Source organism: Carassius auratus, chromosome 42 (assembly GCF_003368295.1).
Source record: "Carassius auratus strain Wakin chromosome 42, ASM336829v1, whole genome shotgun sequence".
Classification (NCBI taxonomy): Eukaryota; Metazoa; Chordata; class Actinopteri; order Cypriniformes; family Cyprinidae; genus Carassius; species Carassius auratus.
Genome location: NC_039284.1, coordinates 16,889,828 through 16,912,334, shown reverse-complemented (window position 1 = coordinate 16,912,334; position 22,507 = coordinate 16,889,828). Strand labels below are relative to the sequence as shown.

At 36.9% G+C, this 22,507-nt stretch overlaps 2 protein-coding genes across 3 annotated transcripts; one reads left to right on the top strand and one right to left on the bottom strand.

Moving 5' to 3' along the window:
- Positions 1–479: 479 nt before the first annotated feature.
- On the top strand, positions 480–2,796 carry LOC113060903 (antimicrobial peptide NK-lysin-like). The gene is made up of 4 exons (XM_026230163.1): positions 480–640; positions 901–965; positions 1,505–1,600; positions 1,697–2,796. The coding sequence occupies exons 1-4, from the start codon at positions 598–600 to the stop codon at positions 1,859–1,861; spliced, it is 369 nt and encodes a 122-aa protein (XP_026085948.1). The 5' UTR covers positions 480–597; the 3' UTR covers positions 1,862–2,796.
- Positions 2,678–22,411, bottom strand: LOC113060897 (tonsoku-like protein). 2 transcript variants are annotated; one of them, XM_026230155.1, is made up of 28 exons: positions 22,183–22,411; positions 21,466–21,561; positions 21,139–21,281; positions 20,883–21,066; positions 20,651–20,780; positions 19,506–19,677; positions 19,256–19,370; positions 18,894–19,039; positions 18,605–18,757; positions 18,350–18,475; positions 17,650–17,845; positions 16,935–16,990; positions 16,768–16,857; positions 16,596–16,668; positions 16,357–16,520; positions 16,010–16,133; positions 15,017–15,246; positions 14,473–14,938; positions 13,683–13,873; positions 13,139–13,239; positions 12,904–13,060; positions 11,740–11,818; positions 11,337–11,644; positions 7,037–7,208; positions 6,675–6,850; positions 6,332–6,405; positions 6,089–6,222; positions 2,678–3,340 (listed from the first exon to the last, which is right to left on the bottom strand). In XM_026230155.1, the coding sequence occupies exons 1-28, from the start codon at positions 22,208–22,210 to the stop codon at positions 3,138–3,140; spliced, it is 4,287 nt and encodes a 1,428-aa protein (XP_026085940.1). In that variant the 5' UTR covers positions 22,211–22,411; the 3' UTR covers positions 2,678–3,137. The 2 variants fall into 2 exon arrangements, with proteins under 2 accessions (XP_026085940.1, XP_026085941.1); XM_026230156.1 differs by having other exon boundaries at positions 13,683–13,870.
- Positions 22,412–22,507: the final 96 nt, after the last annotated feature.

Below are 22,507 nucleotides of genomic sequence, written 5' to 3'. Positions count from 1 at the left end.
TAAGTTCAGATATTTTCTCAGAAGTATTTTATTAAACTTTTTTTTTTTTTTGCATTGTTGTTTAATGCACAGGGTTAGTATTGCCTGTTAGCACTGCAGCATTTTTGGAGATACCTTATGACAGAACATTCAATTTGAGTGCAATCATATTTAGTACTATCTGACATCATGATATTGTCACATAAACTCTGTGATAAAAAATAAACAATACTGAATATGTACAGGTATGTGGCTCATTATTCTATTTGCAAATGTCAATTACAACATTATTTTTTATTTCTTTGCTTTTCTAGAAATTAAGAAATGTTGTTTGCGCATAGCATAAAACAGCAACCAAAAAAAAACAACAAAAAAAAAACACCCTCAATTCTTAGTTTTTTTTTTTTTCACAAAATGTCACCTTGATGATTACATACAAGATGTAATAAAAGAAAGAAGTAATGCCAGGAGTGAGTGTACGTGTCATCTTCACATGTTGAGGGTGCTACTGGTCTCTCTTTGTCTGTGGTTTCTGGTTAAAAACTGTATTAAAAAGAGTCTCACCAAAGACCTACAACACGCAGAGAGTTTTCAGTCTCGTGTTCAGACTCAAACAAGATGCTGCGGAGAATCGTCGTGATCACCCTGCTGATATCCTCAGGTAAATTAGCACAGAACAGTTGTTAGTTACCTTTATCAATCTATTTATTTTTATTCTGTGTGCCAAGCTGGCACATTCACACACACACTCACTCACACACACACACACAAAACCCAGCATAGACCGATTTGGACCGGATTAAGTTCAGTGCTGGTCATACTAAAACCAGTGACCAAAATATACATATCATATTCTCAATGTTTAACTAAAGTCATGCATTATATTAATTTCTCACATTGTTTGTGCATTTTTCCTCACAGCTTGTGCTCTTCACTGGGAAATGCACATAAAAGAATCTATTGGAAATCAACTTGAAGAAAGCTCTGTGAGTTCTTAACTTCATTTATCATGAACGTTCATCATGATCCCATTTTATATTCACTTGTAGAGTAGCACAGTGAACTGCTTTAACCAGATTGTGTATTATATCTATAATTGGTGCTCAAAAATGTATTTTTAATATAGAAATTATTTGCATGTCTTTTTAAGATTGCATTTATTTCCACTATTTTTTTAAAATAATTGTTTTCCCACGATTTCCATGACTTGTGTTAAAAATTCACAAACTGCTATTTGAAAATGGAAAAACTATGTGATCATTTTATGTAATGGTGGAAAAATTTACAATTATAAATTGACCAATAAAATAACACAGTTTCCTGTCAGCTGATTAATCAGTCTGACTATTGCATCGATCACGTCAGGTCAGATTTTTGTCATATACTGAAAAAGAGCATTTTACAAGAAGCAGTTGAGCTTGGAAATGGTTTCCAAACAGCTAGTCTTCATGTTCGTTTTGAACTGCTAGATTCTAATCGTCATACTGTATCTAAACTATTGACTCTGTATCTGTTCTCTTAATAGGGCGAGATACAAACAGAACAACTCCCTGGATTGTGCTGGGCTTGCAAGTGGGCCATGGGGAAGCTGAAAAAACGAATCTCCAATGGGACAACTGCGGTTGGTAACAGTAGTCTATTGTTTCATATGCTTTACTAAACAGATTCGTGTTAGAACAATGGCTTAATGTTGACTCTGCTCGTCACTTTCCTACAGGATGAAGTAAAAAAGAAGCTTGAAAATATCTGTGATCAGATTGGCTTCCTGAAATCACTGTGTAGGAAGTTTGTGAACAAGTACACGGACACTCTGGTCGAAGAACTTTCAACTACTGATGACGCCAAAACCATCTGTATTAACATTGGTGTTTGCAAGAAATAGGAATAGAGTTAATGACCTTAAGGAATCCTTGATAAATTGAAAAAAATGCTTTTTTTTTTATTTTGTTTCTAAAGGGCTTTTCACACTGTACTTAACCCTGAGTTACAGTCATTCTAAACCCAATTTTGTATTCATTTTTTACCCTGGGTAAAGGAACATTTCACACTTATAATTGAGAAACTGAGTTAGAACCACTTTTTGAAACGATGTGGTGTTAGAATGTTACGTTAGACAGTAATATAAACTCTGTGCACGACTTAACCAATAAACGACATAAGCGGCCGACAATCCAATGTGTACGACTATTTGTGTTCTGGAAAGTGGCAAATTGATTGATTGTTGATTAACGGAACATTGTGAGATTTCAATGAACTGAAGAGAATGACTGTTTTTAGTGATTATAGAGAGATTGCTCTTTGCACACTTTCTAGGCTGTATAAACTCCGAGAAGTAAGTATCATGTTTCATGTACTTTCCTATGCATACCGACACAAACAGCTGTGCACTCATACAAATGCATGAATGCGATAACTGGACATTTTCACTTAATAGGTTACTTTTTCAATTTGTTTCTTGGCCAACCTTATCCTGATAGCACACGTTCGTCACGGAGATTTATTTTTTACATACGAATATGTAAACTAGCACATTAACCCAGAGTTTAAGAAAGTAGTGCGAAACGTCAGCGTATGAATAACCAGGATTAGTTGGTAAATTATGAGCAGTGTAAAACAAGAAGCAAGATAACCAAGGGTTAACGATTTCAAGTGTGGAAAGCCCACGAGTGTTCGCTTCAGCTGGGAAAGACTATTAAGATTTTAGAGATCACAAGTTTTTATTTGTGCATATTTGTGGTATACTGTACAATCGGTTTGACACCAGTTTTCTTGCTCTCTTTTTCCTTTAATTAAATGGACAATAAATGCATGAAACTCTTGCTTTGTGACGTTTTTGCTCTTGGAGATACTTTTATAAACAGAGGATGCTTGAATTAGTATTTATTAGTCTGTTTCTTGGTCCAACACCACTGCGCATTAATATCTCATGCCCATTTCAAACTCATAATTTTGCAAATAATCAGCAATAAAGACAATTTGCATAAAGACTAAATGGGTTTGAGTCACAAGTTTAAACAAATATATGGGTCCATACAAATAATTACAAAAATAATAAAAAAAACAACAACACAATAACAGCACGTTCTACAATTAGAAAGTATTTACAGAATTTTTTTCAAGCACTTGTCCATTAGACTAACGCTACTGCCAGAAATAGATTATTGTGAAGTCGCCGTGATGCTCAGCATGCATTTGGAGTTGCGAGAAAAGACATGCACGTGTTCTGATCTCCGTCTCCAGGTCTGCTGCAGTGCATCCTGGTCTAGTTTATTGAGTCTCTGGGAGCACAAACGCAGATCTCGGATGTGATCAGACAGACTGTCTAAACAAACATCACCCAGAGGTCCTGACACCTGACAGCCTGTTAAGAAAAACAAGAGGAACTTGAAATATGACAGGACACGGTGAGTCACATTCACAATAACACCAATCATTATCAGTTTGTTTAGATGGATGATGACACACCCAGCGATTCAAGCTTTGCACTTACGAGCTTCTCAAACAGCTTTTCTGTGAGACACAGTATGCTGCAAGATTATGATGTGACTGCATGCAGCTTATTAACAAAAACATAATGCTTAGAAAACAGTGTCAGAAATGTGTCCTCACTTTAAGTTCATTTGAAATCTACTTCAAGATATGGTATTGCAACATACAGTCAAACAAAAATGTATTCAGACACTTTCAACATTATTCAGTAAGTAAATTACATTTGACGGCTGCAGTCGGCGGAAAATGAAAGCCAAACACTGTAGTTAAAATATTTAATAATCAGATGAAAATTTGGCTCGATTCTTAGAACGAATTCAAGCAGGATAAAATTTCGAGCCTATGAGCCTGTGCTTATGTTTACTCGAAGTTAAAAATGATTACACCATATTTTAGATTTGAAAAGGTGTGCAGCATTATTTATATAATAAATATAATGTGTTATATTATCCTAAAGAAATATATCTTCAGAAAGCTTGAAATGTCTACTTTTAAATGAACCAATTCAAACCGAAGGCAAATGCTCCCCGATTATGTAATCTGTGTGAAGGTTGCATTTCTCTCTAAAGGCATGTCCATGAACTTCATATTGCAGCTGACAAGAAAACGGTTTATTAATAAATCATTAAAATGTATCGTTTACACAATTATTAGGCTACTTCTGCCTGTGCTTTGTGGCAAATTTAATGTGTGTGCTTGAGGGGGGAACATATTAAGGCTCATTATGGATTAGAACATGTTCATTTAATATAAACTTGCGGTTAGTTGAATAATAACTTGAATGAACGACTACTAGTAACTAGAAAAACCTTACGCGAGGGGCATCCCTGTTAAATATCCTCTGTTAAAGTTTTTAAAGCATTTTAAATGCGTTTGCATAATTTCTGATTTCAGAACGGTCCATAACGGAGAGATGACGCAATCCTTAACATTGATTTTTCCTCTGAAACACAAAAACAAAAATGTAAATAAAATTGTATATTTTGTGAATGGTGAATCCTTCTCAATTCTGCAGATATTGTTGCTTCTGGTTTGTCCATTGTAAATCACATAAAGTCAATTTTTTTTGTGACGTCCATAATGCATGTTTATTTCTCAGATCTCAAATAGCCTATAAAACATGTTCATAGTTTGACACTTTTCTGAAGTCTGGATTCTGTTTGGGATTTAGAAAAAAACATAAAGAGATGGTTCAAGGTATTGAATGGTAGTGAATATATTCTGTGAGAAGTTATATTTCAGGTTTTGACTCTGAATGTCCAAAACCCAGGAATTGCTCAAAAATAAAGCTAAAAATGATTAGGTCTACATGATGCTCCAGGACAGTTTCTTATTAATAGGAAAATATATTTTTACATTTGTATTCCCAAAACGACTGAAGCATACAATTAAAACCGGTACAAAGCAGCATATACATAAAGAACAAAAGTGTTTGTCTCTCTGGCAGACGTGTGTCTCTTTCAGACAGTTTCTCTATTTCTCTCTCTCTCTCTCTCTCTCTCTCTCAGGTCCCTGAGAAAAAAATTGTATTATATTGTATGTAATACTCTGTATGCCATTGCAAAAATTGCAACAGCCAAACCAAGGCCTAAAACACTTTGCCTAAATTGTTCTGCTAGTTTTTGCTCAGCAGACGCACTCAGTGTGAAAGAACAAGAGATTCACACCTTTATTTCAACACCCACAAGCTATGCACAACTACACCCAAACCTCAACCTTCACCAGCTGGACTGATTTCAGTCACACTACTATTGCTCAGTGGAAAATGGACATGCACTATCTAAAATTAAAAAAGGGTGTAACATGAACCAGCTAATTGCAGAACGCACACATCTGTATTAATTATTTTATATATTTTATACGCAAAAAAATCTGGGATTTGAACCTGTTTGAAGATATACACCTAACAGTGCACTTTCAAGTGTTTAAACTAACATTGTAATTTACTTTAAGTGTCTGTAATTTTTATTAAGTGTTCTATATCTACAGATTTTATTTTCATGTCGCAGTTTTATTGTAACTTATTTTGTTCAAGGTTTTTTTTTAGTACCGGTAGTCATTTAGGTTGGCTACCTACTGTACACATCACAATTTATTTCGCTATAGTTCTATATTGATATAGAAAATGGTAATAAAATATGTCAAGAGCTCAGAGTTAAACTGTGTCAGAACAAACTCATCTTGATGATTAAGAAAAACGTGGTCAGCTCAAAGTGTTTGAATAATTTGTGGTACCAAATTTTTTATCAGTTTTACTGTTAGTCCACTGTATGAAGAACTTTTGGGTATAATATATCAGTTTACAGAAACTGAAGGACATATTCATGCTAGTGTCTTGTCCCATTTTTTGATCAGATGCTCAGAAAGCAATAGCACAGGTCTGAATTGTCAGTAAACCTATTACAGGGAAAGTACCTTCAAATTCCCTTTGAGATTATAGATCTTGCTCAAGATTATCATCATTTAGGGCTTTGAACCTACAACCTTTCTCTTATCAGCCAAAAGCCAAACCACTGGCAGGATTCACAGACAAAATACACAATAAAATGACAATTAATGCATCCGAGCTGACAAGACACTGGGGGTCCAATCGAAATATCACAGGAAGAAAAGAAAATACCTTGAAGATTGAGATGGGTCAAAGGTCGCTGGGCCTCCATGAGGGAGTTAAGAAGACTCTGAAGGCCGACTGAGGTCACTGAAGGGTTGCCAGACAAGTCCAAAGACACCAGGGAGGGACAAACAGGAAGACATCTAAAAATAACCAAAGTATATCTATAATATAGCTGCAAACTGAGATAAGCATATAAATGATGCTTTAAGTTTTGTAACAAATAAGTAGGACAAGAGTTGAATGATTCACCTAGCAAGCAAGAGGACACTGTGGTCCGTAAGGCCATTTCCAGACAGATTTAAGTGTGTGAGTGGACAGTCACCCTGGAACCCAAACATTTAGTCAATATTATTTACATAGCAGTTGAATGATGCAGACTTTAAAACAGATTAAAATGGCATCAGGGCTGGATTTAATTCTCCCACAACCCATACTGAACATCGCCAGCACACATTCTTGATTTTGATGACTGACAGGTAGGAGCAGAGGTTGTATTAAACTAAAATTTTACATTTTTTTCAAAACACTAAGTCCACAGAAGTCTAAGATGGATTATACACCTTACAGTGCACTTAGAAGGACGTCAGCATACTTGTGTCAGGAGTTTAGTGAGGATCTCCATGGCAGGCTGGTCAGATGGACCTCTACAGACTGCAGACAGCTGAAGGTGTGTGAGACAGTGCATCGGTAATGTCTTCAACACAAGCTCGAAACCAGTGGAGCCCAGTGCATTATGGGAGAGACACACCGACCGCATATTCCCAGTGCCTGTGAGAGCATAAAATAATAGACTCAGAACATAAAAAAAAGAAAAAAATTAAACGTGACGTGACATACAGCCAAGAGGTGACTCATATTTAGAATTCGTGCTGTGCACTTAACACATCCAAAGTGTTGTTGAAAAATCACTAGGTCTAACCACTTCTGATCAGACGTGTCTGATGGTGCACTTACTGGCCAAAGCGTTGGCTAAGAGCAGACGGTGTTGCTGGAGGAATCGTGCAGAGAGGCCGCAGGCTTGCAGGGACAGAACGGACAGCATGGGACAGTTGGACAGAAGACTCACTAGTGCCTGTGTCCAGCCATCACCCAGAGGATTCATGCTTAAATTCAAGTCCTCTAGACACTACATAGACAAAAGGAGAATATAAAGGAGTCAGAGAGAAAACGACAAGCAATCTGTCAGTTTACATGTTTTCATGACGTGTGAATTTCATGACTTCTTTTAGTCTTGACCATTAATGCTTTCCTCATGAAACCACTGAACCGAAAAGGGAAGTAGTTCATTTCTTCTCAGAAAGCAGCAAAACTCCTGACCACATCCTGACAAGTCGGTCTCAATTATCTGATATACAAGATTCACACTTATATATTTAGGTGCAGATTTCTGCTGTAGACTCATGCATGCTGGGACGAATGTGCATTTATAGAGATCAAAACGAAGATATGCTTGTTAAAACTCCGCTATATAAATGCTTGATATTGAATTTTGTACCATTTCATCTAAATAAAACAAAAAAATACAACTTTAAATCAATAATTTCAAATGCTACAATTTAGTATGTGGAGGATGTTTTATAAAATGTTAACAGTTATTCGAAATGTAAAAATAGGGAAAAGAGCATTTAATCTCGGATATCAACGGATTTCACCAAATATGAAAAAAAAATTGCATTAAAAGGTCCCATGATGTGGATTATTATTTTTTTTAATGTTTTTTTTAATGTTTCGTGAGGTGTACTGAAATTGTTTTACATTTAAATATTTGTAATCATTTTTATCAGATATCATTTTTTTATCCTGATTTTAGTCCTCTGTCTTGAATGCTCTTTTTCAAGGGGCGTGTCTTCTGCGAGACTCAGAGTAAACACCAACTGTTGTGATTGGCTGACATCTTTGCATTTAAAATGTGTATTACATGTGGAACCACAATCAAATACTTTTACTAGTTTTTTTTACCATTACAGCTGTTGAGATTAACGAATTGTGGAAGTGTTGATTATAGCATTTTTTTTTTATCTTTTCCCATCACATGCATTTTCTCTCACAAAATGCTTTCACCACAAATAACAGCAAACACAATATGCTTCGTTGTGCATCATAACCGTGTCATTCATTATGACGGCAGTTTGGGCAAGTATGCAGATAAGATATACTCGCGATGTGTGATTGACAGTTCCGAACAAAATAAAGTAAAAGTTTGTTGATCGCTCTCTGTAGTTAAATCACAATTTAAATAACAGATTTGTTTCATGCTACTAAGAGAAACAACGTGAAGTTGATCGTTTAGTTACTTGAATAATTAGCTACACATCAGAAACCACTGATCACAGATCAGGCATTAATGAACACTGTTACTCACTTTTTGTGGCGGTGCTGTTGAATGCATATCGTAAAAGTCTGTTTGTAACGCCCTGTGCTGACATTGCGACTAGGGCTGTCACTTTTCATTCCAAAATCGATTGCACAATCGATCGGACCAACCAAAAAAAAGTTTCGAAAATGAAAATAGGGAATCAATTTTAACCAAATATGTACAGGTCCTTCTAAAAAAAAATTAGCATATTGTGATAAAGTTCATTATTTTCCATAATGTAATGATAAAAATTAAACTTTCATATATTTTAGATTCATTGCACACCAACTGAAATATTTCAGGTCTTTTATTGTTTTAATACTGATGATTTTGGCATACAGCTCATGAAAACCCAAAATTCCTATCTCAAAAAATTAGCATATTTCATCCGACCAATAAAAGAAAAGTTTTTTTAATACAAAAAAAGTAAACATTCAAATAATTATGTTCAGTTATGCACTCAATACTTGGTCGGGAATCCTTTTGCAGAAATGACTGCTTCATTGCGGCGTGGCATGGAGGCAATCAGCCTGTGGCACTGCCTTTACCTTTACCTGCCCTTGATAAAACACAATGTACCAACACCAGCAGCTGACATGGCACCCCAGACCATCACTGACTGTGGGTACTTGACACTGGACTTCAAGTATTTTGGCATTTCCTTCTCCCCAGTCTTCCTCCAGACTCTGGCACCTTGATTTCCGAATGACATGCAAAATTTGCTTTCATCCGAAAAAAGTACTTTGGACCAATGAGCAACAGTCCAGTGCTGCTTCTCTGTAGCCCATTTCCTGCACACGCCTGTGCACGGTGGCTCTGGATGTTTCTACTCCAGACTCAGTCCACTGCTTCCGCAGGTCCCCCAAGGTCTGGAATCGGTCCTTCTCCACAATCTTCCTCAGGGTCCGGTCGCCTCTTCTCGTTGTGCAGCGTTTTTTGCCACACTTTTTCCTTCCCACAGACTTCCCACTGAGGTGCCTTGATACAGCACTCTGGGAACAGCCTATTCGTTCAGAACTTTCTTTCTCTGTCTTACCCTCTCGCTTGAGGGTGTCAATGATGGCCTTCTGGACAGCAGTCAGGTCGGCAGTCTTACCGACGATTGTGGTTTTGAGTAATGAACCAGGCTGGGAGTTTTTAAAAGCCCCAGGAATCTTTTGCAGGTGTTTAGAGTTAATTAGTTGATTAGGCTCGATTAGGTTAATAGCTTGTTTAGAGAACCTTTTCATGATATGCTAGTGTTTTGAGATAGGAATTTTGGGTTTTCATGAGCTGTATGCCAAAATCATCAGTATTAAAACAACAAAAGACCTGAAATATTTCAGTTGGGGTGCAATGAATCCAAAATATATGAAAGTTAAATTTTTATCATTACATTATGGAAAATAATGAACTATCACAATATGCTATTTTTTAGAAGGACCTGTACACTATAATTAAAAAAAATAATAATTAAACAATTAAAAACTCACAAACAAGCAGAAAAATAAAATAAAGGATTCCAAAAGTGCAGTATGGTTTGCGAAAGCTAAACAGAAAATAGCAAATACGCGCCTATAAGACCCAGTGACGTCGAAAGCGACCTCTTACAGGAGATGCTGAGCTATGAAAAGGAGCCACCATTGCCAGCTGACAGCGACCGGCTTTTGTGAGGAAAGATTGGCAATAATACTCCCACCTTGCGCAGCCTAATTGCCTTGAATTGCCTTAATCATAAATGCAGCTGGATTGAAGCCTGCAGTTATGTTTTTCATTTATGTTATTGTAGCCGTCCCCTCTGCATATATATATTTTTTTCAAGAATGTTGCACTCCTGTTGCTGTTTCTGCACGAAACTTCATGCCAATTAGAGCTGAAGATCTTTGCCATCGTGTTCGGGCTTTGTTTCTATCATCTTACACGGGCTCGGACTTGCACTCCGGTTTGTGAGGTAAATGAGCGGTCATATGATGTGTTTCGATTAGTGCGAGAAAGATGCGAAAATGAATGCGGAGTAGGTGTAACGGAGGCTCGCCTCTGGGGAACATGTTTTGGTTGCACCAGCAACTAAAGCAAAGTCTGAGGTGTGGAAATGTTTTGACCGTGTTTATAATGAGAATAATGAGTGAATAATGACGCACCATCATTGAGCGGAAGAACGCACTGAAGACATCTACAGTGGATTCAATCATTTTCCTCCACAAAAACATTTTAACATTTTAAAGTAAGAGGACTTACTTTAATTCTTTATTCCAACTTCCAAGTGGCCTAGTCTACGTTAGTTATGAATAATTTATGTTAAACCGTGTATAGATGACTCATTCGTGACAAAAGGCAAAAGAGCTGTGTTCATGCGCACATTTGAACAATGCCGGGCTGTAAACAGGTTGGGCTTTTAAAAAGCTGTCAATCAAAATCTACTTGTCAGGCTCGGGGCCGAAATCTGTCGGGCTCGGGTCCTGTCGGGCCTAACTTTTAAGGCCCGATTACAGCTCTAATGCCAATAAATAAGAAATATTGCTGACTTGTGTGTTTCCAGCACTCTCTTTACGTTCATCTGTTATTTGGCGTGGAAAAAGGAAACGTCTTTTTTTTTTTTTTTACAAAAGTGACAGCCCTAATTGCGACAGAATTATATGTAAAAATAAACTGAATCCATTTTTTCTCCAAATTCTCGAGGGGGGCAAAGCAGAGAAAGGGGGGGGTAACCTTTCCCCTTTATGACGACATGGGGAAGATTCCAGATCGCCCGTCTGAACTCTGGGGGACCATAAACAGGCTAGGGAAACTAATATTAATGTTAAAAAACTTCGTAAAGTGAAATTTAAACCTTTAAGAAAATCTTGGATAACAAAACTGATGTAATGTCTGTCCCTAATAGAAAAACTTATTTTACTGGTTAAATGCAAGTACACTTACAGGGAAAGCAGCTTGACTTCTTGTTTCAAACGTGTCCGAGGCTTTTCTGAGCCCCTCTCCAGTGATCTGATTGGCTGATATGTCTAAAATCCTCAGTCTGGGCATAGTGGCAGCAGCGGACATCAGCTCCGGAAGCAGGTCGTTGTTCAGACGGTTGGCAGAGAGGCGCAGCTCTGTGAGACTGGCCTGCAGTTTGAGGGCTCGGAGGAGAGGAGTCAGAGACGCTGGAGGCAAACTGAGTCCACAGACGTTCACACAGGAGCTGCTGTCCTGCACCTCACACAGCCGAGACACACGCCGGTTCTCCTCTAACACACACATATGAAACAAACACACTTTCTGATCAATTTCACAGAATTCTTTGTGACGAGAAAGACATTTAATACAACAAAGAGACACTTACCCACTGCCAGACTCTGACAGGCTTTCCTGTAGCGCTCCGGGAGAGGAGGAAGATCCCATGAACACACCTCAGCCACAACCTGGAACAGGAAGATTTGTCATGAAAAACAACTTAAACTTTCAGCCGGTTCGACACACAAAGACACTGATTGACTCCAGAAGACTTACAATACAGCACTCAATTTGAAGGATATGAACTACTTTAAGGGATTTTTTTATTTTTTTTATTTTGGAGCTTGAAAACACTTTTGTTTAAAGCTCAAAAGAAGTCTGTGCTACATTGTTAATACCATGGAACTATAAAACAAAACAGGAATTTAATTTCATACTTCAAATGCATCTAGAAGTACTTACAATGTATAACTGTTATGAGTCATTTGTTTTTAATGTTATCGTGCAATTGATGCACTGATGCCTTACTAAATCATGTAATTATGACTAATACCTAAAACCTTTTTGGTTTGTGTCCATCAAGTTTCTAATTATTAAAGTGATAGAGTTATTATTTTTAAAAAATAATGAAGTACTTTCTGTAAAGTAATTGGATGACTACACCATACAATTCTGATTTGGGTAACATCCTTAGACTGAAAAAAAAATATTTATTTTGGTTTATTATGACATTAAAAGAAGAAACCGTAGACGAGTAAGAGATATAAACTAATTAACAACAGGAAATAAAGGAGTTTTGTATCATTAATATATATATATATATATATATATATATATGATTTATTAAAGTTTTATATTATATAATGTAATAATGTGTGTGTGTTAGTGTATGTGTATATTATATATATATATATATATATATATATACACACACACATTAATTATTACATTATATAATATAAAACTTTAATAAGTCAGGCATATACATCAGGTAAAAAAAAAAAAAAAAAAAAGTAAATCAAGGTTGTAAATGTAAAACAAAGTATATCAATTACTAGACTATAAATTTATGACCACCCAAACTGAAAGAAAAAAAAAACACATACATACATAATTATTATTAATTATTTTCCTGGCAAATCTTTTGCTACCACAATGTGTTTGTTTTGCTACAATACCTCTGTAAATGACTGTAATTTTTGACTTTCATATATTGAGTAAACAAACAAAAAAGAACCCTACAAAAAGTCTAAAAACACACATGACCTCTGACCTCTTCATTGGTGTGCAGCACAGCCAGCAGTGGATCGGTGGGTAAGAGCAGAGCGCCCTCTTTCTGCAGGGACAGACGCGGCAGTAATCCACACGTCTGATAGTAACGCTGAGCAGCCTGATCACACAACCACGCCACCGTACACGAGTCTGCCTCACTGCACAACATCTACAATTACATACGCTCACAACTAAACACTGAACACTGTCTGATTCACACAAGAGCAGCAGCAGACCTGTGAGGAACGGGAATCAAGAAGACATTGTCCTGAACTCTGACCCTCATCCTGATCGGTGCAGGAACATGAGCTGTTCGGTTCTGGAATGGTGCTGGCGCCTTTAAAAAAACAAACAAACAAAAAACGATAATCATTACTCAATAAAAAGGCATTCAGTAAACATAGCAGTCCATAAGTATCAAACACATTGAGTAGTATTATGCAAAAATAGAAATACCAGATTTGTTACTGCCAAGAATTATGACATTTTTACATTAAAGTGTTGAAAATGAAGAATCCCTGCATTTTTTTCCAAAATTATAACTGATTGACACTTGATAAATTTAACATATTACATAATCTCATTACTTTGCATCATATTTTAATACTTTCTAAATTTAATAATGTCAACACATATATTTTTTTATATAGTAAGCACTATACAGTATGTACACCAGTGTTTTCAAACCTGTCCTGGAGGCAGAAAATAACAATTAGCATGTTATAGTACACTAGCATGCCACTCCAAACACAGCCAATGGCATAGTGAGGTCTGCATTACCATCGTCTGATGGGTAGGGGGTGCATGGTCATGGATGGGCTCAGATTCGTGGGTCATGATTGGACTCTGTGACCTGCTGACCTCCCTCCTGCCTAGATTCACCATCCCAGGCATTTGATTCATCTTCACCTGCCGCGGCTTATTAGGGCCCTTTTTCAGAGACAGACCCCTACTGGAGGAACTCTGAACTGCTATGAGAAATAGTGAACAGGCAGTTAAACAGTTTAGCATCATTGATATGTGTCTATTAATTATATTATATTAATATCACATTATATTATATTACATTATATTATACAAAAATATCTGAAACAAGTATTCAGAAACCATTTCATGAATGTTAATTTCAGTGTTAGGAAATGTTACTTTTGAAAGTGTTTCATGAAATGTGTTATATTACCATATAAATCATAATATAAGAAACTGTCATTAAAAGTTAAATGGAAATTAATGTGGTAAAAAATGTAAAAATTGTACAAATATTAATAGTTAGACATTAAATGTAGGATTTAACTTACCATTATTAATTAAAATCGTATTATTAATCATGTTGTAAGAAACTATTAATAATAATGTTGAAGGAAACTAACGTGATAGGAACTTATGTGTGTTGCATAACTTTAACAACAAAAAAACTACAATAAATATAAAAAAAGTTAGGACATTAAATTTAGGATTTAATTGACCATTATCAAAAAAATTATATACACACACACAAATATATAAACATATACATGTATATGTATATGTATATGTATGTATGTATAGATAGATAGATAGATGTCAACACCTCTAGGAGTAACTTCAGCTGAAACTGAGAAATGATTTTGATTTCTGGAAGTTATTTCACGTGGGACGTTGTGCTCAGAAACTCTCCGTCTCTTCTTGGGTTGCACATCCCTCAGGTCATCCTCCAGCCAATCATCTGCCAGATACTGGTCCTCTGGTACCAGTGCTGTTCTGCTATTGGCTGACACTGCTGGCGTGCTGGTAAAGGCCGGCTCTGATAGGCTCTGAGAAAAGAGGCGAGATTTGGCACTGCCCAGATTCTGCATGGCCTTCTGATACTCCAGTCTGCCCGACTCTGACTGTGCGGGCAACACGGCCTCTCTGAACTCATATACAGAGGGCACATCCTGACTGGGTGGGAGTTCCTGCGAGGACTGGACAGCTGGGGAACGTGGTCTTGACCGAACGGGACGAAGAGGACTGAATGAGCAATCCACGTCGGAATGATCCGAAGAACTGCTCTCGTTCTGAAGCAAAAATTATTAATTAAATGTATTCTTGCTTAACAATTTAAAAAATGTAAATGGAAAGCTAAGCAACATTACCCCATACAAAACATCTACTTCCATCCCTCGTGGCCGGCGGGCTGGGCCTGAGGTGCTCCTGTGTCCCGGAGCAGAGTTTTTTGGAGTTGGGACGGTTGGAGCGGGACAGGGAGTGATCTGCTGGCGTGAGGGCAGTGACTCCTGCAGCAGCGGCTCTGAATACTCTGCATCAAACAGCTGACTGTCCTGAAGCTCCTTCTGCTGCCGCGGACGCGCTGACACAACTGAGACTACAGGAGAAAACCAGGAGTACTCAGAGTTATTTCTGTTTTTTGAAAGTGCCAAAACTTTCTCAAGTAAATCAAACGTTCTATTCTATTTTGGGTTGATAAATAAGCCAAAATGGAGATGATCAGCATCAACCCAATGTGTGATAGCTCTCACTTGTGACGAATAATGTACATTTTTGAGTAATTCTTGTTTAAAATATGAGTTTCATTTATTAGTAATTTTGTGATTGTCTCATCATGTGTCACCATCAACATGCAAAAATTCATATAATTAGCAATACATTTTCTGTCAGCCATTTAAGAACCATTCGTGACCCTGTACCACAAAACCAGTCTTAAGTGTCAAATTTTCTAAATTGAGATGTATACATCATTTGAAAGCTGAATAAATAGCCTTTCCATTGATGTATGGTTTGTTAGGACAGGATAATATTTGGCAGAGATACAACCATTTGAAAATCTGCAAAAAAAAATTAAACATTGAGAAAATCACTTTTAAAGTTGTTCAGATGAAGTTCTACGCAATGCATTTTATAAATCAAAAAGTTTTGATATATTTACTGTAGGAAATGTACAAGATATCTTCATGGAACACAATCTATACTCAATACCCTAATGACTTTTGCCATAGAAGAAAAATCATTATTTGTGGACACTTGATTTTTTTGGCTATTGCTAAAAATATACCCCTAGTGATTTAAAACTGCTTTCGTGATCCAGGGTCACATGTTGCAAAATAAATCAGTAATGTTTATCTGCTCACGGTCTCCTGAAAGAGCTCTCTTGATGAGTTTTTCGGTCTCCAAACACTCCTGTTTTGTCTCTTGGTCCAGCTGTCGGCTGTAAGTCTTAAACCACTGACGCAGGGTGTCCAGAGGAGTGTGGCCCTATAAAGAAGTATGTATGGTCATATAAGAAAATTGTGCATAGAATAAAAAAAACAAAGAAAGAATCAAAACTAATGTTGTTCATGTCTTTATGATAATGATAATGACTTTGCTGCTTGTGATGCATTTCTTTCAAGATTCTTTTTTTTTTTTTATACAAATTCAACAGATGCCACATTAAAGTTTATTGTTAATAGGTTTGTGTAGCATGTGTTTGCCTGACCTTGCCATTGCGAACAGTGACCGATGCTCCTCTCTCTACCAGCAGTCGTGCAACACTGAAGTGGCCACAGTTTAGGGTGTCATGCAGGGGTGTGACACCCTCACAGTCTCGACCTCCAGGGTCGTTTATATTTGCTCCACGGTCCAGCAGTAAAGCTACAATCTCTGAAAGAAACAGATTTCAGTCCCTCCGATGAGCTACACCTATACTATACATGTTAAAACTGCAGGCTGCAGTACCTTGATGACCGTAGTTACAGGCTTCATGCAGAGCAGTCCACCCGCAGTAATCTCTCAGGTTAACTGGGTGACCCTGTCAGAGAACAACAAACACACGCATCAAATACATTCTCAAGAAATGCAAAAGCACAAATCTTTTAAAGCTATTCCACTCTTAAAAAGCCAAACACACCTGGTCAAGCAAGTACTGAACCTGCTTCAGGTTTCCCTCTATACAGGCCCTGTGCAGAAGCGTCTCGCCCTTCTCATTCCGTCGGTTCCACTGCACAAACAACACCGAACAAACAAGATGAACAAACAACAAATCAGAAGAGAATAAACCAGTCTCTGAGATCTCACCCTCTGAGTCCTCCTCCTGCCCGTCACGGTCTTATCATAACCCTCCAGATCCTCATCTGCACAAACAGATCATTCACTCACTCAGACATGAACAGACATCCTGATAACATGCATGAATTAACATCTTTAGACATAGAGTGCTTGATACAAGTAATTCATATACACATTTTTGCCATGGGTTGGAGGCATTGTAGGTTTTGAAGAAATGTCATGTTGGACCATTTCCTCAAAAGAGGGAACATTATTTGGAGCAACTAACATTGGCTGCGTGTCATGGACCAAAACTTTCTTTTTCATTATGAAAATGCTGCATTGCACACTGCATAACTTCTTAACTGTACATATAAAATCATATAGAGTTAAGTAAAAATAAAATAGATGAAACATTTAAATTTAAAAGATGAGAAAGATTGCCTTAGCCACTAACTGAATTAAATTTTTCAAAAGATTGTTGAAATACCAAAACTAAAACTGAAATGAAATAAATTAAAGCTTAATGAAAATGGCAAAAGCAGCCAAACAAAATTACTAAAACTTTAAATAAAATAATGAACACTGGAAATACATGTACAAGCTAATTCAAAATATTAATAAATACTACAAGGTAAATATCTAATACCAAAATAACACTAACACTACAACAGTACATTATCTGCATTCCAATAATCTTCATAAAATGCATAAAAACTAAACTCGTGGTGTGTGTCTGTATTACCAGAGTCAGAGTACTCTATGTCACTGTCTTCCAGTGGTTCACTGTTCTCCACCTCCTCTTCCTCATCCTCCTCCTCACTGTCCTCCAGTCTCAGTCCATCGCGCTCACACAGTTCCATCAGCCGTGCTTCGGTGTCGTCACACTGTGAGGAGCCACAGCGCCGCTGGGCCTGCAGCCAGCCTCTCAAAACACGCCTCTGAGATCACACATCCATCTTCATTTAGCAAATACCCTCGAATTCAAAGTGACATCACGGTTTAATTTATAGGTTCAATGACTGAGTCGAGGGACTTCCTCAAGGGCGCTATTCATGATTGAATTAAAAAAGATTTCTAAATACTGTAACAAAAGTTTTGCTCATTATAAGTTAATGCATTGTAGTGTTGCCAAAAACATAAATATACTTATTAAAATATGTATGAATATACATAATATGTAAAAAAAATAATAATAATAATAATAAAATAAAAAAATTATATATTTTATAAAAAAATATATTGTCTACATATATAGACATATATAGATGTATAGACATATATTGTCTATACATCTGCGACTCTGCTTTCTAAAGGATTTATCAGCATTGTGGCTGACCACTAGCCAGTATCACTGTTTTTACAAGTAAACCTCTTCAGATCATAAGCACAGTGAGGCTTCTGCACATTAAACTACTGTATGTGTGTGCATTCTTTTAACCGACCTGTAGTTTGTTTAGTCCTGATCTCTCAGCACAGCTCAGAGCAGCGCTGAAACTCTGATCGAGCGTCTCCATTGGCTGCCCGGTCTCTTCCTCACAACCAGCTATGTTCAACCACGTCAAACACTCCTGAAAAACACAAACACAAGACAATCACTGAAAAATGTTGCACAATCTCTGAAGATGATGCACAGCAGGTTTGATACATTAACGGAGTGGTAGGCAGTGTATGAGGAGTTTCTGATCCCTGGCTGTTACCTCTTTAGGGTTGCCCACTCTCAGCTTTAGTTCTTGTCTGTACTGTTCCACGGCCCTGTGATGTTGTCGCAAATCTGTGTACGTGGCCGCCAGCGACACATGAATGACGGCTAACTCACGAGCAGGCTTCCCTAAAACCTCGGCACACACCAGCTGATGCAAAAACACATGAGGTCAAATAAAGCTTACACAGAATAAACTGAAAATAAATAAACAACCAAAATAATCAATTAAAATATGGATGCAATATATAAAAAATGGTTTTTGGGGGTATTGTGCTACATCTTACTTGTGCTTGATAAGCTTCCAGAGCTTTGTTATAGCAGCCCACTTTACAGTAAAGATCACCCAGCTGCTCTGACAGATCCATGGCCTCATGGGAAAACTTATCAGTCACTTCAGTCGCCGTCTGCTCCAGCTGACAGCCCCGGATCGCTGCATCAGACCCACATTCAGTCAAACATCATGTCAGTGTCTGCTAATACTGTGATTAGAAGCCAACATTTTCGAATAAAAAAAAAATCTATTATGCTCTGAGATCAGCATTCAGCCTTAAACTGAGCAGCTTTAAGAGATAAACCGCTTTCAGATCTCCTGATCTGACAAAAACTCAGTCACAAGTCGCTCAGTCACAGATGTTCTTCATCTCACCGTGTTTGAAATCTCTCTTGACGGCCTCACGGTCAGACGGCTGCTGTGATCCCAGACAGAAGGCTTTCTTCAGAGAACGCCGAGCCGCCGCAAAGTCACCAAGATGAAGCAATATCTGAAGATATACACACCAAAAAAATAAATACACCTGTCAAGAACCTTCGAAGGGGACAGGAAACAACAAACTACACCGGTAAAGGCCAGCACATGCTGATGATGATGCTGTCTGGAGATGAGGTGGGACTGTCACCTTGCCGATGCTATGGAAGCACTCGCTCTCACTGAACTTGTCTTTCATTTTGCGGGCGCATTCTTTCGACTGCTCGAAACAGCGCATGGCGCGCGAGTACTGCCCGTTGCGGAAGTGAATGCTGCCCAGGTTAAAGTTGGCACGATACAGATCCTCTAGAAGGTGGTTTTTCCTACAGGGAAAGAGGTCAGATTTTGTACCAACTTAAGTGCAATGAAGACTTTCATATTACCTAATTCATTCTACAGTGAAATTTTGCCCTTTTATTTATGTTGAAACTCAAATCATAAAAACAAATATCATTTTGTATTATAAAACCCTCTTAACCTACTAAAAATTGTGTCCTAAAAAATATATTTACATTATTCTGTTATATAAAGTTTACATAAGTTATTTAGTTATATACTTTTAGTTATCTTACATTTCAATTATTTTGAATTTCAGATTTTAGAAACACAACATTTCAGTTCATTGGTTGCTTAGTTTGTTTGTTGGTTTACTTTAACCAGCTACCAATGTTATTTTCATGACATGAAAGTGGTTAAATTACAGTAATTTTATAGCATTTATCAATTTTGGAAAAAAATGTGCAGCTATAAAAATGTTGTGGAAACCATTGTAGGTTTCTCAATTTGGTTAATAAAAAGTTAAAATGAACAGCACTGATTTGAAAGAAATCATTTGTAACATTATAAATGTCATTACTGCCACTTTTGAATAAAAGTTATTATTGTTTTTAATCCTATCAATATGATAGTGTATCATGGTATCCACAAATAATATCAAGTGGCATAACTGTTTTAAACATTGATAATAATCATAAATGTTTCTTAAGCAGCAAATTAGTATATCCGAATGATTTCTGAAGGATCATGTGACACTGAAGACTGGAGTAATGATGCTGAAAATTCAGCTCAACATCACAGAAATAAATTACATTTTAAAATATATTCAAATAGAAAACAGTTTTTCTAAATTGTGATAATATTTTACAATAATATTACTGTTTTTAATGTATTTTTGATCTAATAAATGCAGACTTCTCTCAAAAACATAAAAAGTCTTATTTTAAAGCTTTGACCAGTAGTAAACATTTTTAAAGCATTTTTGTTTACAGACCAAAAAGAAAAAAAAAAAAACCTTACTCAGCAATGTAGATGCTCTGTCGTATGAAGTCACTGCATCGCTGCGGTTCCTTCATTCCATCATACACACAGCCCAGATTCAGCAGGAGACGGGCTTTCATCTCACTCAGCTCTCGTGAAGATACGGTACCTGATACATAGCAAACATAGCAGATCATCATATTACATACTAGCTGTACTATTCTAACCAGGTAAACCGTAGCATTTTATATGCATGAATTAATTCTTTAACCTTCCAGCCGCTCATCTACAATGGCTAAACTCTTCTTGAAAGCATCTTCAGCATGCTTCAAGCTGTCCCGTGAATTATCCGAATCAAAGAGGAAGAGGTATGTTCGTCCAATAGTGGCCAGTGCCCTCTGCTCCTCTGCCGCATCATGGACAGATCGAGCCAGATTCAGATGAAGCCTCTGGTGCTGAGAGAGAAACTCTATGTGAGAATGACTCCATGTAATCTCTCCGATTATAACTAAGATGTACTTGCAAACCTTCAGAGCAGCTTCGATGTTCCCCAGTTCTGCATAGCATTCTCCAATCTTTCTATTGGCCACAGCGGAGCCAATCACATCATGCAGAATCTCAGACAGCTCCAATTCCTGACGATGCTCTTCAATAGCAGAGCGATAGTCGCCTAGAAAACACATGTGCCAAGCTGATTACAATACCTTCATTCAACTGAGATCAACTGTCACAATCATAGTGAAATTTCACTGAGTAACACTTCTAGGGTTTGAACCTACAGCCTTTCGGTTAAGAAAGTACACCTATACCAATTAAGCCACTTTTATTTTTAAGGGCTTCACTCTCTGTTTTACCTGTTTTAGCGTAAACCTCCCCGAGCTGATTGCAAAGATTGGCTTCTTCTTTCAGGTTATTGCTGCTTTGAGCTTTACTCTTGGCCTTCTGTAGTTCTGCAATCACATGAAGGAATGAATGCAACTTATACACCTATATACACACATGCATTTTGTATTATATATGTATAGCTAATTTTACTAAATTATACAAAATCTTAGTTGTTTAAACACACTGACACAGTAAACTAAAAATATATTCACCATAATATGCAGTATTTTATGTACTAATAATATATCACTAAGATAATTTTTAAAGGATATATATATATATATATATATATATATATATATATATATATATATATATATATATATATAATTTAATTTACTGTGTTAATGTGTTTATTTAAACAACTAAGATGTAGTATTGTTTTAGTATATTGTTCTTACATAACACACACACATATACACTTATATAAATATATATAATTTACTATGACACACATACACACACAAAGTTATGTAAATATGTAAGTTTAATCATATTAACGGAAATTATACCTGACATACACTTATGTAAACAATCAAATAAATAAATAAAAAAACATTTGGGAGGTGTCGAGTTAAATTGAAATACACATTTTTCCTTAGTACGGATCAAATAACAACAATAAATCAAAGCCGATGTCAAAAAATTATATTATTTATGATGAACTTCTATAGAAAATAACTTACGCTTGATCTCTTTTGTAGACGTCATCATGTCCACTTAGCAGGATCGCTTCAGCAGATTACTTCATATATACGCGCATCTAATGAATAACAAATACTACCTGCGCGCGAACAGCTGTAGTACTATAGCAACGTCCTCACTGATCTCTTTACAGCGGCTTTAAAGCTGATCAATGCTTATGATCGCCTCAATTCATTGATGAGACGATTCTTTCAAAGTGGCGCGCCAAAGTTCACGGCACGGAAATATTGTGAGATGCTGATTGGCTAGTGAATGTGACGCCAGCAAGCTCCCACAATGCTCTTCCTGAAAATGTCCACATCGAGA